At 40.5% G+C, this 16,610-nt stretch overlaps 1 protein-coding gene across 1 annotated transcript in view; it reads left to right on the top strand.

The window, feature by feature from the left end:
• Nucleotides 1-16,233, top strand: part of LOC140122448 (vertebrate ancient opsin-like) — an 86,036-nt gene extending 69,803 nt beyond the window's left edge. The window contains exon 4 of the mRNA XM_072143323.1: nucleotides 14,961-16,233. Coding sequence (XP_071999424.1) covers nucleotides 14,961-15,245 — 285 coding nt within the window. The 3' untranslated portion in view covers nucleotides 15,246-16,233. The remainder of the gene's footprint in view (nucleotides 1-14,960) is intronic.
• The last annotated feature ends 377 nt before the right edge of the window (nucleotides 16,234-16,610 follow it).

Raw genomic sequence — 16,610 nt, 5'->3', positions numbered from 1 at the left:
CAGCCACCAGCAGATCAACCAGAAATCAAATATATAGAACGCTACTGTAGGCTTCAAGAAGCTGTTTGTATTCTCCTCTGGCTATTTTCTAGCCAAGTATCAAAGGAAGCACACTACTATGCCAGATGAGATGACACTGAGTTATTGCCTAATAGAAATCCAACCCCTACTGAATTTTGCCACTTCGGCCTTTGCTATGGATATGTGCGCCACTAAGCGCAGAACACAGCGGTCGCAAGTCTCACTACAAATTGCTCAGAATTGGCAAGTACATGCACTGCAGAAACTACAGCCACCAGCAGATCAACCAGAAATCAAATATATAGAACGCTACTGTAGGCTTCAAGAAGCTGTTTGTATTCTCCTATGGCTATTTTCTAGCCAAGTATCAAAGGAAGCACACTACTATGCCAGATGAGATGACACTGAGTTATTGCCTAATAGAAATCCAACCCCTACTGAATTTTGCCACTTCGGCCTTTGCTATGGATATGTGCGCCACTAAGCGCAGAACACAGCGGTCGCAAGTCTCACTACAAATTGCTCAGAATTGGCAAGTACATGCACTGCAGAAACTACAGCCACCAGCAGATCAACCAGAAATCAAATATATAGAACGCTACTGTAGGCTTCAAGAAGCTGTTTGTATTCTCCTATGGCTATTTTCTAGCCAAGTATCAAAGGAAGCACACTACTATGCCAGATGAGATGACACTGAGTTATTGCCTAATAGAAATCCAACCCCTACTGAATTTTGCCACTTCGGCCTTTGCTATGGATATGTGCGCCACTAAGCGCAGAACACAGCGGTCGCAAGTCTCACTACAAATTGCTCAGAATTGGCAAGTACATGCACTGCAGAAACTACAGCCACCAGCAGATCAACCAGAAATCAAATATATAGAACGCTACTGTAGGCTTCAAGAAGCTGTTTGTATTCTCCTATGGCTATTTTCTAGCCAAGTATCAAAGGAAGCACACTACTATGCCAGATGAGATGACACTGAGTTATTGCCTAATAGAAATCCAACCCCTACTGAATTTTGCCACTTCGGCCTTTGCTATGGATATGTGCGCCACTAAGCGCAGAACACAGCGGTCGCAAGTCTCACTACAAATTGCTCAGAATTGGCAAGTACATGCACTGCAGAAACTACAGCCACCAGCAGATCAACCAGAAATCAAATATATAGAACGCTACTGTAGGCTTCAAGAAGCTGTTTGTATTCTCCTATGGCTATTTTCTAGCCAAGTATCAAAGGAAGCACACTACTATGCCAGATGAGATGACACTGAGTTATTGCCTAATAGAAATCCAACCCCTACTGAATTTTGCCACTTCGGCCTTTGCTATGGATATGTGCGCCACTAAGCGCAGAACACAGCGGTCGCAAGTCTCACTACAAATTGCTCAGAATTGGCAAGTACATGCACTGCAGAAACTACAGCCACCAGCAGATCAACCAGAAATCAAATATATAGAACGCTACTGTAGGCTTCAAGAAGCTGTTTGTATTCTCCTATGGCTATTTTCTAGCCAAGTATCAAAGGAAGCACACTACTATGCCAGATGAGATGACACTGAGTTATTGCCTAATAGAAATCCAACCCCTACTGAATTTTGCCACTTCGGCCTTTGCTATGGATATGTGCGCCACTAAGCGCAGAACACAGCGGTCGCAAGTCTCACTACAAATTGCTCAGAATTGGCAAGTACATGCACTGCAGAAACTACAGCCACCAGCAGATCAACCAGAAATCAAATATATAGAACGCTACTGTAGGCTTCAAGAAGCTGTTTGTATTCTCCTATGGCTATTTTCTAGCCAAGTATCAAAGGAAGCACACTACTATGCCAGATGAGATGACACTGAGTTATTGCCTAATAGAAATCCAACCCCTACTGAATTTTCCCACTTCGGTCTTTGCTATGGATATGTGTGCCACTAAGAGCTAAACACAACGGTAGCAAGTCCCCCTGCTAATTCCTCACAAAATGGTAAAAGATGCAAATTAAAATAAAAAAAGTAGAACGTTATTGTAGCCCTAAGAAGGGCTGTTGGGTTCTTTGAGAATCACTCCTGCCTAACAGTAAGCTAATAGAACACCCTAACGCTTTCCCTGACCAGCAGCAGCTCTCTCCCTAGCGGCATCCAGAGACAGAATGATCCGAGCAGCGCGGCCAGCGGCTAGTCTATCCCAGGGTCACCTGATCTGGCCAGCCAACCACTGCTATCGACGTGTAAGGGTACCACGTCATGCTGGGTGGAGTGCAGAGTCTCCTGGCTTGTGATTGGCTCTGTTTCTGGCCGCCAAAAAGCAAAACGGCGGGAGCTGCCATTTTCTCGAGCGGGCGAAGTATTCGTCCGAGTAACGAGCAGTTTCGAGTACCCTAATGCTCGACCGAGCATCAAGCTCGGACGAGCATGTTCGCTCATCTCTAGTGATATACTTTTTAATAAGTAAGATATTTCAAGCAAGCTGTATATTAGGGTGTGATTGTGCTACAACAATATTTGTATTGTGCTATTTTTGTGCTGGTTTCTTTATAATTTGCAAAAAAAGTTTTGCCAACATCAACACTTTCCAAAAGTTCTTTGCACCAGATTTGTGGATTTTCATGCCGCAGGAAAGGGGTTTAAAAAAGCCAAGCTTGATACATTCCCACCAATTGTGTTCACATGTTTTGCTCTAAAAGGGGATAATTAATGCCGTTATGTGAAATAAGAGTTCCAATTTGGTGCGCCTAGTTTAATCATAAGTGATTTAATGTTAAAGAAGACCTATCAGGTTGATTCTGAACCCTAAACCAACTACAGGTCTCAATGGATCTCTAGTTAAGACCCCCAAATTGACCTTTTGGAAGTCTTTATATGTAAAAAAAATAAACTTTGATACTTCCCTATATGTTAGTCCAATGAGGCACAGAACAGTAACCCAGATTCACTGCGCATGCATCGTACCTTCCACGCTTGTGCAGAGAGCCCGGGTCTAATACTCCGACTTCACTTGCTGGAACGCACAGATGCCGAAGAGGACGTATTAAGTATTAAGTTTTCTTATTTTTTTCCTGAATGTCTAAAAATAAAACAGGGCAATTTGGGACACTCAATCAAAAGTCCATAAGGATCTGTGGGTGGTTTAGTGTCCCACACAGTCACCCTGACTGGATCCCTTTAAGAAAATATTAATAAATCTGTCTAAAATATCTATATTTGATGGCAATAAACATCAAACGCTGATGCCTCCTGATCCCAAAACTACAACCATTCATCTAAAACTAAGTTTTGCTTGTCTTATTATCAAACTATGATGAAAAGTAAGAGTTTGTCACTTGGGAACGACCCGGACCTCTAAAAAGGTTATTTTCTCAGAATAAATACCCTGTGTCAGCATTCATAGGAGAACAAATCTTTCATCTCTTGTTTTAGAAATCGCATTGAAGACAATACAACATTTTGACTGCAAACCTTGCCGTGCGCTTTTAAGTCTGACCTCTTCTCTGCAAATATCCAAGGCCCCAAAGCTGGGCTGATGAGGAGCAGTCATTATTATGCTTGCAGGAGCCGTCTTCTGGGGTCATAAGGTTTTGGAAGATAAACATAATTCTGCCGCAGACTTGTGATGAGCTTTACTGTATAACTTCATCTGAAGTTCAGGTTGTGCTCAGTGTTTCAAGTGGCAGATTTTACATTGTCAGCCGAAACTAATTTCAATGATGGCTAATGTTTTCTTATAGATCCGGAGCTTATGTCCTATTTCTTCTAAATGACTCTATTTAATGACAGCGCAGCACAATATAAGGCACGGACACTGAATTGCGGCTCATCCTCCCACTTTGTTTGTTATGAAAAAGTGTCTGGAGTGCTCAGCGGGGGGGCACAGCGGGGAGGTACAGGGGCACATGCATGGGGAGAGAGGGAGATTTCTAGCGCCTGCCATTCACTCACCTTTCCCCATACATTCTCAATTATTATTGCTTGTAAGTATTCAGAGAAGAGCTTTAATCAATACGCCTCATTCAGCACACATACTATTATTCTAATGCAGTCAGATTGGATCTCGGAGGGAGAAAACAGCATTATTTTTTATTAAAAGTAATTTCAGAAACACAATAAGTGAAATGTTTTCAGCTGAAGTGTAGCCTTTTACCCCTATGTGTCATACATGAAAACTAATTAAACCAATAAAATGCATTTCCCTGTCTGCCTATGCACTCAGGTTATATGCTCCATTTGGCTTTGTATGTTAGAAGTAGGTTATTTTTGTGTTGTCAGCTATATACATTATTGTTTCACCTATAAAGATTTTAACAGTGACAGTGGAAAGGTGGCTAACATGACATGTGCCATGATATTGAGAGCTAAGGAGCGGACTAATATGCCACTTCATCTTTACCAGGGTGTTTAGATACTAGACCCCCCAATTGCTGGGCCGCATTAAAAAAAACACACTTATTCTTGCTCCTGGAGCCTGCACAGTTGGTCAGTTTGCATGTGCTTTTGGTTTAATTTGCTACATTAAAGGGAACCTGTCATCAGAAATTGGCTTAAGAAACCACTATCAGTATGTTGTCAAGCAGTTGAACAGCTTCTAGGTAATGTTTCTTTTATGGCCCAGCTTGGTGGCATCATCAAAAAAATCTACTTTAAAGTGAGATGTAAGTTAGATGTTTAAAGTCAGGGAGGTGGAGAGTTAAACATGGAAGTCAAGCACTCTCTGCTTCCTCCCATGTGATTGACATCACGTGCTGGACTCCAGGTGATTTAATCAATGATGTCCCTGGACGCAGGACCATCAATTACATTGAAGGAGGTGTTTTAAGGCAGGGAAAGCTTGACTTCAGTATTAAACTTTCCGCCTCCTTGACCATAAAACTAATTTACATCTCACTTTAACATTGATTTTCTGGATGATGCCACCACAAAAGGCTATGAAAGCTTGGCATCTAGAAGCTAACCATCCTTTTTGATTTTGTATTGCCTAGTCCTTCTCTCCATGTTTGCTGTTTAAGAGCCTGAAGGGAAAGCCGACTAGTTGACTTCTACTGCCTAGGTCAGCTAGGGTAATTAGGCAGGGACAGCTGGGAAGCAGGTTTAGTCTCAGGGCCCATTGTCTGTTTTCTCTGTTTCACCAGTTTGTTCTCTGACCTTTCATAACATAATGCCACTGTTTATCAGTTCTAAATTGCTGTTTTCGTTTTACAAAACTGCTTGTAGATGTGAACGTTAAAGATACTCCTCTTAGGTAAATGCTAGAGCACCGTTCATGATGTCAATACCATGTGATTAACGTCATGTGTTGGAGGAGTTGGGTCACATGGTCATGACTCAATCTAAGGAGTGTCTAGGACCATTACACTGGGCATATGCCAATACTGCCAATGTCATTTTGAGAAATTAAAACACGGCTCCAAAAAAAGGACAAACAGAGGCAATAGCATACAAAATGAGAACACCTAATATATTTAATGTACATATCCTATAAATTGGTAACTGGACCGAATTATAGTTCAATGCGTCTAACCTACACCATTGGTGTATATGATTTTGGTGCTACCCCTAGTTTCTGTTATCAATTTAAAATAAAAAAAAATGTAATTGAATTCAATTAGTTATATAATATCATTTATTCATGTGAATGAGGAAATTGCATTTTTACTTCCTGGGATTAACACAGACAAACACTCATTATATACTGATGATCTTACAATAATTAATCAAGTGCCCGTTAGAAAAAGTGATTTATCATTCCAATGTAAACAATTTCATAGACCTCTGATTTTCCTCACTAATTATTCCTATGAGGAGTCTTCAGGACTAATGAATAATTTTAGCTTCTGTTGGCGGCAGTCCAAATATGATAGGGTCACTATTTAAAGTAGTGATAAGGTTCTACAGTGGTCATATGCTGGCTACAAGGAGCCGTGGAGGAACGTCGGATCATCGGAGTATAAAAGAAGGAAGCTCATGTAGAGTGTAGAATGTAGTCCTTTGGGCTACAATGTTAAGATAGTCATACAATACATTTCCATGCATTGCCCCATGTTCTAGAACCATCATGGTTTCCTTAGTCATCAGTTTATCTACTTAGCTCACATCCTGACCACTTCTCAAACACTTATCTCCTACTGTTCTATACTCTGTATGCTCCCTGATCCCAGCCCCTATTCTGTATGTCACTGGTGTAGTGCTGCAAAACAAATAGACAAGGTAGAACATCTGGTCCTGTCCTCACGCCCTAAGGCTCCATTCACACGACTCATAATGTGCAGTTATCTGGCTGCACAATTTGTGGCCAGATCGCAGCCACTATTGACTTCTATGGCACACTATGTCTTTCCGCATCATAGCCGCTCATATGAAGAAGGGAGGAGTGAGGAGCACTCATGCCTACCCCATCTACACCCAGTTGCGTGCTTAACTCGGGATCCAGCCCGGGTGAGTACACGCTCATGTGAATGAGGCCTTCCCGCAAACTTCACTGGCATCATGTTTATCCATTCACAAGACCCAAAAGAGGGCAGGAGATTGTGTAAGCAGCTGACAGATGGTATATGACAATGTTTGTTACAGGATAGACAGATGGCTACATTTTCTTTTGATTGAAAAACCCTTTAACCACTTCCAATGCTCATGCGAAGTATCACGCTGATAAAAAATGAAAAAGAGGGCAAATTTGCATCTTTTCTTTCTACATAAACTTAAATTATTAGGACACCTGTCAGCTAATTCAAAAGAAGAGCTGCACATTCTACTGAAAGCATATCCATAGCCCTATTCCAGTTATGTTACGGTGAAAAGTCTATCTTTATCGGAACATAACCTAAATCTCAGCCACACTGTAGCACATAGCTGTCCAATCAACGGAGCTACCTTTCAGCGGTCTGGTGCATTCATGAGGGGGTAGTCTGAGGAGGCATTAAGCCAAGCAGTCACCACCCGCATCTGGTGTGGGAGTGGTGGACTGGGGTAGAAGCAGAAGAGAGAAGAGTACCTGGACCTTCCCCTCATGAATACGCCAATCCACCAAAGATAGGTCAGTCGATCGGACCGCTTTGTGCCACATGTGGCAGAGCTTTAGGGTATGAGGACTAGGGATATGCTTTCATTAGTATGTGCTACTAATTAGTTTTAATTAGCTGACAAGTGTCCTTCGATATCTGGAGGCAGTGTTTATATATGTCCTATGAAATGGTTATCGCCAGTATTATTATTATTTTTTTATGCGGTCTGCTTTGGAAGTAGTTTGGCAAATTAATTGGCTAAGAAAAAAAGGAAAGCAGAAAAAAAACTATTGATGTGGAGCTAGATATCTTCCTGGTAGTGATATACCTGTGTGAAACTCAGGTCAATTGCGAGAAACCCCAAACATCCAATGTTTTACTTGAAATTGGGGCATAGGAGCACCTTCATCAAGGTCTCGCCAAGAGCTGTACAGGAAATGTTTCCTTCCTGTGGCCATCACATGGTATAATAACTGGTGAAATTGGGAGTGCTGTGATTATTGTATGTTTTGCCTGTAATATTGTGTACATGTTTTATGTAAATGTCGGTTTGTTCTTTTGTTAGTCTATGATTATGTTATACGTCATGCACTATAATTTCCCTTCAGGGATGAACAAAAGTTATTCATAAGTCTACTTATGTTATCTTAGCTGCCTGTCTAAAACTTTTGTCTCACAATTTTTTTTTTAATAACTATAAAGTGTTATTTTCTTTCTGGTATCTTTAAAGTCTGGCCAGGGTTGTCACAGGTTTGCCTTTAGGGACTCCCATAATGCTGTCTTTGTATTTCAGTTTAGACGCAAACCGGGAACGGCAGAGAAGACAATTTACCCATAATAACTCATTTTTGTTTTCTTTTCTTCCTACAACCCCTTGACTCTTTTCTATAATTCATAAATTCAGTGGAAAAAACTTTTTATGATCCCAACACAGAACGAACAAAATGAACTAGACTGATGAAAACTAAGCTACAAGATGAGAAACATTCCATTTCATATTCAGGCACATGGTAAAGCCGATCAGGAAAGAAAGCACGGTCCAGCCTGGTTCCAAACTCCAATAACTTCTTTATTCAATGCATAAGTAGCAAATAAAAGTTTCCACTCAGAAGGATGTTTCAAGCCTACGTGTTTCGGACAGCAAACCTGTCCTTAGTCATGGTAAAGCCACCACTACATCGAATTTGTAAAGAATTCCTACAGTTCCATAATATAATTCTGTAGGAACATTGTGTGCCACCTTCTGGTACTTCCTTTAAGAGCTTATAAAAAAATTCTGGGTCGGGACAGGGGTTCCAAGAAATGTCCTTGCTCTTCTCTTTAGCCTTCCAATACGCACTCAAGTCTTAGGGATCCCAATACCCCCCTTCAGCTAAATGGTGGATCACAGTACATAAGAGGGTGTGATGTCCTGTGATCTGAGAAGGCCAGTGTTTGGCTGAAGTAGTTTCTGTGACCTCCATCACTTCCAACTGGGTCAGAAGCAGCATGGGACAGAATAAATCTCTGTACTAATAAAATTATCACAGCATATGCCCAAGAGTCATAAAATACACTAATACACTTCCTATTAGTCTTCCGGTTCCATCAATTGGTACCTAATTTGCTAATTAATGGCTAACATTAGTAACTGGGAAGTCTCCATTATATATTGTCATTGGGGTAAGTACTTGAGCTACTTTGACCAATCATCATGCACAACATCAGAATCGGAGCAGGAAATCCTGAATGGGTTATTGTTCATTATGAATCATATTGGTGGTGTCCTAGGAATTTACAGCCAGTGGACAATGGGGATCCTAATGGCTAATTATTATTAATATTATTATAGGTTTGGGCTTTTATATATTTTTGCATTTCACTTTGGGGTTTTTTTCATCTAAAAGTATTTGGTTGATTTTTTCCAGTCATTTATTCTTTTGCTCAGAACTTAATATAATCAGAATTTAATTGATTTTACATTTTCTAAAAAACATAACTTTGTTAAATTTGTTCTCAAGAATATCTAAAAGTCACGTCTCCTTCAGTCAAAGTTACACAGCAATACAAGACAGCAGGCATCTGTTCTATTTAAAGGGTTATGCTTCCCAGAGGTTCCACTTCTCCCAGAAACCATGACCCAGAGATACATTTTGTTCTTCTTCAGAACTGTCAATGGTTGATAGTTTTGAAAAATGGACATTAAAAAAAAAAAACTCTGAAAACTTGACAAACCAGCAAATTGTAAGACATACAATCTTAGTTTTTAAAAAGTTTTTCCAATTGATACAGTGTAACCACTGTCAAACCCTAAGTGAATGTGTATTTTATGTTTCTCAATATGGCTCCATATTAGTATGCAGAGAGTATTGTAACTTCTTTAGAAAAGTGGGATGGCTTAGCTAATGAACTGAGCCAGAAAGATAACATCACTGGCCATATGTTGAACCATAGGTAGAGGAATAGGCTTCCTGCGAAGTGATAGTGTTAGAGTGTTAAGGACCTTGCAGCAAAATTTTACCCTCACACCAGTTATACCTGCTGGTAAATGGTTAAAATTCTTAGCAATATCACTGTATATCACTTTGGCACTGTACCTTAGTCATTATACACTGTGCACAGATCTTCTATCTCCATCAACAGTGTAAAACAGAAGTTTGGATTGAGTGTCGCACCTCCATCGATCACCTAGTACTAGCTTATCCTGTGTTCATGGACAGATAGAGATCACATGACCCTCCATCTGCGGCCATTTTATGGTCAGGAATGTCTGGCTGATGAGGTAAAAGACAGGAGGCTTCACTTTACATATCAGGAAAGCGGAGCAGAACTTTTAATAAATGGAGGAGAATTGGATAATCTGCAAAATTATGTTAATCGACCTGCTCTTCACTGCACATTGCAGTCACGGCCCAATGTTTTCTGTTGTATATTCAATTTGAGTTGGAAGCCCCGATATAGCGGGAGAAGAGCTGTGTTTAAATGGAAGGTCATACAAGTGTATCATCTGCTCTTCAATATTAAAAATGCAATAGAATGAACAAATGGTCTAGTAAGTGGGAGTTTTAGAGTGATGGCCTCTCTAAGCAGACACATTGGGGCAGATTTACTTACCCGGCCCATTCGCGATCCAGCGGCACGTTCTCTGCGCTGGATTCGGGTCCGGCCGGGATTCACTAAGGTAGTTCCTGCGCTGAAGTTCCCCGGAGGCGCGCTAGAATGCCCTGAAATTCACTGGCCAATACCTAGTGAAGGTAAGTGTAATTTTCGCGACACATTTTTTGTTTTAAATGCGGCGGATTTTCCGAATTCGTCGGGTTTTCGTTCGGCCACGCCCCCCGATTTCCGTCGCGTGCATGCCGGCACCGACGCGCCACAATCGGATCGTGTGCGCCAAAATCCCGGGGCAATTCAGGGAAAATCGGCGCAAATCGGAAATATTCGGGTAACACGTCGGGAAAACGCGAATCGGGCCCTTAGTAAATGATCCCCATTATGATCCAACTAGTACTGTGGGGTGACAGTGTGGTTAGATTATCATGGTACAGGTTTATCTATACTTTCATCTGGCTTCTGAACATTGTACTAGTATCTGACACAGAAAGAGAGATGAGACAGATCAGAGTTGATGAGATCCATTAGATGCCAATTACAATATGCCAGCACTGCTACATATGTGTTCTCAAACTATGAGATCTTTTGTGTCTGCCTCCCCCTTCCCGAATAACTTATCTGCCCGTAGCTTGCAGCCTCTCTCTCTTAACAATGTGTTTGCTGCCAGGAAGTGATGAGTGTCTGTGAGCTCCATCCTGGACTGCATGGGGCGGGGCTAGAGTGCAGGGAACAGAGAGGGAAAAACTCAGCACCTGCTGCTGTCACACCTGCTGTCACACAGAAATCCAATTTGGCATCCCCGACCCTAAGTCAGAAGTTACAGGGTCATGTCTAGGGGTAACTGAAATTATGTACACCAGGACTGATAGAGACAGGTTGGACTTATATCCGTGAAATGCTGTATTTTTGTTAATAACAGTGAATTAGAGAATGTGTTATTTTGTTATCTTGAGTACATTTAAGAAACCAGGATGAAAGACACATGAAAAACTGATGTAACATTTTTTTTTGTTAAAGAAATGATGTAGTAATCTTTTCAGGATAACACAGTACATCCTATGAGATATGTGTGGGCAATGACGGCACAACCTTAATGACTTCTGTTTCTATTTGATGCTGATTGCTTTGGCTCTGAGCAGAACCTTTCAAGTCCAGCCACGAGATTGTTCTCATTTGACATTATTACATTCTGTCCTTCGTATATCAAAATTTCCTAGAATTTGCTATTCAAGTTTTTTAGGTACATGGTTAAGGGGTTTTTTTTCCGCAAGATAAGCCATGAATATCTGATGGAAGCATTCCTCACCTTTACGACAAATATTTTTTTTTTTAGAACCAAATTTCAGTCCATTTATGGAATGTGAGATATACCCATGTGTTACATTGAACTATTCAAAACCGTTTACATCTGAGATGTTTGCTTGACAACCTGCAAGGTTATGTGACCACACCACCAGGTCTTGCATGGGGCAGGGAGACTCTCCTAAAGGGGTACCAGTGGGCCTTAGTGCTGTTCACTTAAGAAAGTCAATTCACGGTGATCAGAGATAAATGCCACCAACAATGTTGGAGACATCAAGAAAAGTCTTGTGCATCAGCCACTTTTGTCACCTGTTGATGTTACAGTGTAATAGCCAAATAGCAACCCTACACTTTGAATGTGCCATTGTGCTTCTGCATATGCAGATTCATCTTCATGGAGGACACTGTGCCAGCCCATCATGGTCACCTCATTAGAGAATGTCTGCTTGAAACAGAGGGACCTCAAAAGGAGTGGCCTGCATTTTCTCCATACCTGAATGTTATTAAATCCTATGGGATGAGCCGAATCTCCATGTGAATGTTCTTAACTTTGTACTTTGGGAACCTTAATGACCTGGAGGCTGTCCTTCTAATGGATGGGATGCCATGCCCTAGCAGAGAATAAGTCACCTTGTGAACCTGAGACTTTGTTTGCAAGCTCAAATTAATACTGAAGGCCACGTGACAAGTTATTGAGACCTTGGTATTTTTTAGTGGTATCCCTACTGCTGCCGTTGGCTTTTATTTCAATAAATTGTTTGAGATGAGTAAATCACAATTGTAGAAAAAAATGGGAAAGCCAAATATCCCATACTTAAGGTCCTGCAAGCAACTATTCCTACTGCTGGTACAGATGTTATAGTTGGAAAGATGGCACTCTTTTTAAGAACTATTACAGATGTGAATGGACCTCTCTTCTGGAGATACTTGGTCCTTATCAGAGAACCTTAGTGGACATATTATTTCCCTTAATTTAAAGAGATTGAGGCTTATTTACTAAAAGTCCCTGCGGCCACATTTCCGTTGGGTTTTCCAACTTTTTGGGGATCGCGCAGGGATTTAAAAGGGCATTGTATCGCACACGATTTAACTTTAAAATTGTGTCGCAAGGAAATACACTTAGATACACTGGGAAGAAGAAGGTGAACTCCGGCGGACCTGAGCTGGGAGCAACACATGCAGGATATCGGCCGCAGGATCTCTGTGAATCACGGCACAGTGCATCATAGTCGGACAGTCCATATTGGGGATCGCTACCCGGATGGGTAACTAAATGTGCCCCATTGTCTTGTGCCAGGACCACCACCAATTCTAAAAATGACGTTTTTAGTGATAGAAATATTCTTTTAACCTAGGACAAAGATCGCCAGTTGCAATCTCTATGAAAACCATGCATCCTCCGAATAGTATCATAGAACATACTCGACATCCCTTCTTTCGCGCACGGACATGAGTAGCATTTTCCTGATAAGGATGCCGGCATTTGTAAATATGTCAGTTTTCTCATTGCTTCAGCAGAACGAGCTAGATGAACACTGACAGAGTTTTCCTTATCTTAGATTGATTGTCTTATTGTATTATACTTAGGTTTGGCCTTACAGCACACTATGTCCCGTCTCCACTCATTCCTCTTCGATACAAATGACCGTTTCTGCAAACCTTCTATTGGCTGCTCCATGAAATATCTGTGGGGATGACGTGATTTTTTTAATTTGTAATGTCATTACTCAGTAGGGGATCTTATGTAGATAAATACACAGTCAACATAAATCAGGGCGATAGGTAAGAGCCACCGAGCCAGTACTTTGACATATTGTATTATATAGAAAATACAAATATTAGACAAGATAACTTCTCCAAAGACAAAGTGAGCGACTCTCTGAGTCTGAACATTTTTCTAATAAATGAAAAACTTCATAGAAAACTGTAAAAAGGCTTTTTATCTACTGTAAATTATTTTGTAAAACATTATGCATAATCTCCCAGAGACAGAACACTGCATGTAAAACCAGGCAACACCTAGTAGTGACCTTCAGAAGAAGTAAGCTGAAGGGTATATAAGTGTCTCAGGATCTCATATCAGCTAACAGATACAACTAGTAAAAATAACAAACTACCCCCCCCCTCCCCCGACCAGTCAGAAGGCTATAAACACTACCAGTATTGCTGATCCTTTACTGCATTAGTAAAAAAGTTATAAAAAGGTATCTAACAAGTTAATTTACCCTACTACAGGCAGTCCCCGGGTTACATACAAGATAGTTGGTTTGTTCTTAAGTTGAATTTGTATGTAAGTTGAAACTGTATATTTTATAATTTTAACTCCAGCCAAAAAATGTTTTGGTCTCTGTGACAATTGGATAAGAGCCAGGATAAACAATAAAGCTTCATTACAGACACCAGTGATAACTGTTATAGCTGTTTATTGTAGCCTATGGCTAAAGTACTGTACAGTAAATCACCGTTTGAGGTCCGTTTGTAACTAGGGGTCGTCTCTAAGCCGGATGTTCTTAAGTAGGGGACTGCCTGTATTTAGAGGCTAAACTACGAAAGAAACAGTTTCAAAAGTATTTTAAAAAAAATCGACTAATCGACTATTTAAAGTAAATTGACTAAACCATAAAGTTTATTTTCATTGACTGTCATTATTTTTTTGTCATTAAATTTACATATTTTACAATTTTACATAAAAACCTAGAAACATTCAATTGAAAAATGTTCAATGATTTATACATTTCCCATAATTCTATCAATAGCAAAAAATTACTTGTTACTCGGCTCTGTAAAAAATAAATAGTAAAATAAAAGTGTCAAGCATTGTGATTCTTCATTTAATGGTGGCAGTGTTTTTACAATGTCGGCTGCACCTACTGGTTTCATTGTATGGGGTTGTCATGACTGTTTACTAACAGGAGATGTTGAGGTTAAGTAGAATTGGGTAATTACATTTCGAACTGTATTCTCACACCTAACATTTTGCAACACATGACCCATTATAGGTTGAACAGTGACTAAAGAGATAGCACCGAAAGGTCATCACTAGACCGTGCAGCCAATCGAGCAAATTGATGTCTCTAGCTACTAGCCATGGCTGGCCAGGGGTGTCCACATGACCAATAACAGACATGGCTAGTTGCTAAGGGCGTCAATTTGCCAGATTGGCTGCATGGCCGCCAATCTGGCAATAAACCCAGGTCATGCAGCTCATCTAAACCCACCTTAAAGCTCAGGTTCACTCATCTCTACTCCTCATCACTTATTGGCTCGTTACTCTACAGCAGTAAAATATGAAGAACCCCTTCAACTTAAAATTGCAAATGTAGTATACCCAAAGTAGTTCTCAAACATAATAATAAACATAACATACCGTACTTAAAGGTCAATGGATAAATCGGTTGTCTCTGTAGTCAGGCGCTTGACTGAATCGGACAATAGGCTTTATATGGTTCAATATCAATGAACAGCAATATCAATATTTCAAAAAATGTTTTTTTAAGATCACTATCAATTATTAGGTATTCAATCTGTTATGTCATTGAATGTTTTCTCTTTTCTTCAGTTTTACAGGTGCTTCATTGCCCTTCTCCATTGTAGCAGTGCACCCCAGAGCTCCAGCAATAAATTTTCCTCAAAATCAACCAAGATTTGTTTGGCTACACGTAAACTTCCGGACAATATCACGTTCAACATTGCTTCCACCAGACATCCTACCTCTGAGGAGAAGTCTCAGAGCAACAATATAGAAACAAAGCCGGACACCCATTTCCAGAGAGAGACTGATAACCAGATGTCTACATTTCAACAGAGCCCTGCTGTGACCCTGGTGGTGCAATATACAGAATGACATTGACCTTTCATGTGAACTTCAGGAGGGCACCGTGGGGCAGGCTACAGCCCGTGCAAAGGTTTCCAGACAAGAGAACCATATGTGGTATTAGAAAGAAAAGGTTTTATCGAATTGATCAAAAATAAATTACCCAAGAGGGGAAAATGTGATCAAATAATCAAAGTCTTGTTATCTACAAGCTAACCTCATGCTGTTCCACCACTGCTGCTCCAGTCCCCCTTACCAGCCTCATGTCATGTAAAGCTATAACAGGATTGGTTGCAGAGACCCAGTGGCTACATCACAGCTACAGTCATGTGAACAGAAACCAGCAGGTGGCACCAGAGCGGCTGCACTGGAACAGTAAGAAAGGATATAGACAAGGAATGCTACTTTTAATATTTTATCCAATAATATATTTTATTCCCATGCCTGAAATAAAAACCTCTAAGGTCTGTTGGACTCCCTCCTCCGTGCATGAAGTGTTTCAAAAAGCATCTGTGGCATATAGGAGGTTTTTAGTCAATTATGGGAATTCTTGCTAAAATTTCTATTAACATTTAGCGCATGATTTTGCTTTTTCTGAAGCTTAGTTTTCAGCGCTAAGCTTTTCCTATTAGCCCCATAGAAATTAAAGGGGTTGGCCACTTTACCTCATGTTTTTTGTAATGTGCGTGTAAGTGTGTGTGGGGGAGCAGAATATTAGGTAATTTTCCAATATACATCTATTAATAGTTCTGCTCCGCTTTCTTGATATGTGAAGTGAAGCCTCCTATCTATTACCTCATCAGCCAGACATTCCTGACCATAAAATGGCCGCAGATGGATCGACCTGCCAGGACCTTATAATAGTGTAGATCAAGGCAGGGTGATTGTTCATGGACAGATAGACATCACATGACCCTCCATCTGCGCCCATTTTATGGACAGTAATGTCTGACTGATGAGATAAAAGACAAGAATATTCACTTTACAGATCAATAAAGTGCAGACCTTTTAATAGATGTATATTGGTAAATTACCTAATATCCTGCCCTCTGCACATTACAAAAAAGTTGAGGTAAAGTGGCCAACCCCTTTAAGACTGTTCCATACTGGGCTCAGTCAGAGGAACAGTGAGCTCAGGAATCCCAATTCTATAGTTTAAAGGGACCGAGAAAAAAAAATAAAATCTATCTTGTGGATAGTTTATATTTTTGGAAGGATTTTTGTTAATAATAAAGAGCTTTATTCAAAATACTTGCACAGAACTAGAACCAGCTGGTGACAATCCATAGTAGACAAAGTCTCTCCGTGCCATGTGAGGCGTCTCCGGGCGTTCCGGATAGCAGTCTTAGAACCCATTCACAAGACGTCAGGCATCCTGGATAGTTCCCACAGTGT

The sequence above is a fragment of the Engystomops pustulosus genome, chromosome 3 (genome assembly GCF_040894005.1).
Source record: "Engystomops pustulosus chromosome 3, aEngPut4.maternal, whole genome shotgun sequence".
Classification (NCBI taxonomy): Eukaryota; Metazoa; Chordata; class Amphibia; order Anura; family Leptodactylidae; genus Engystomops; species Engystomops pustulosus.
The sequence above is the reverse complement of the archived record's forward strand: the minus strand, read 5'-3'. Positions and strand labels throughout refer to the sequence as shown.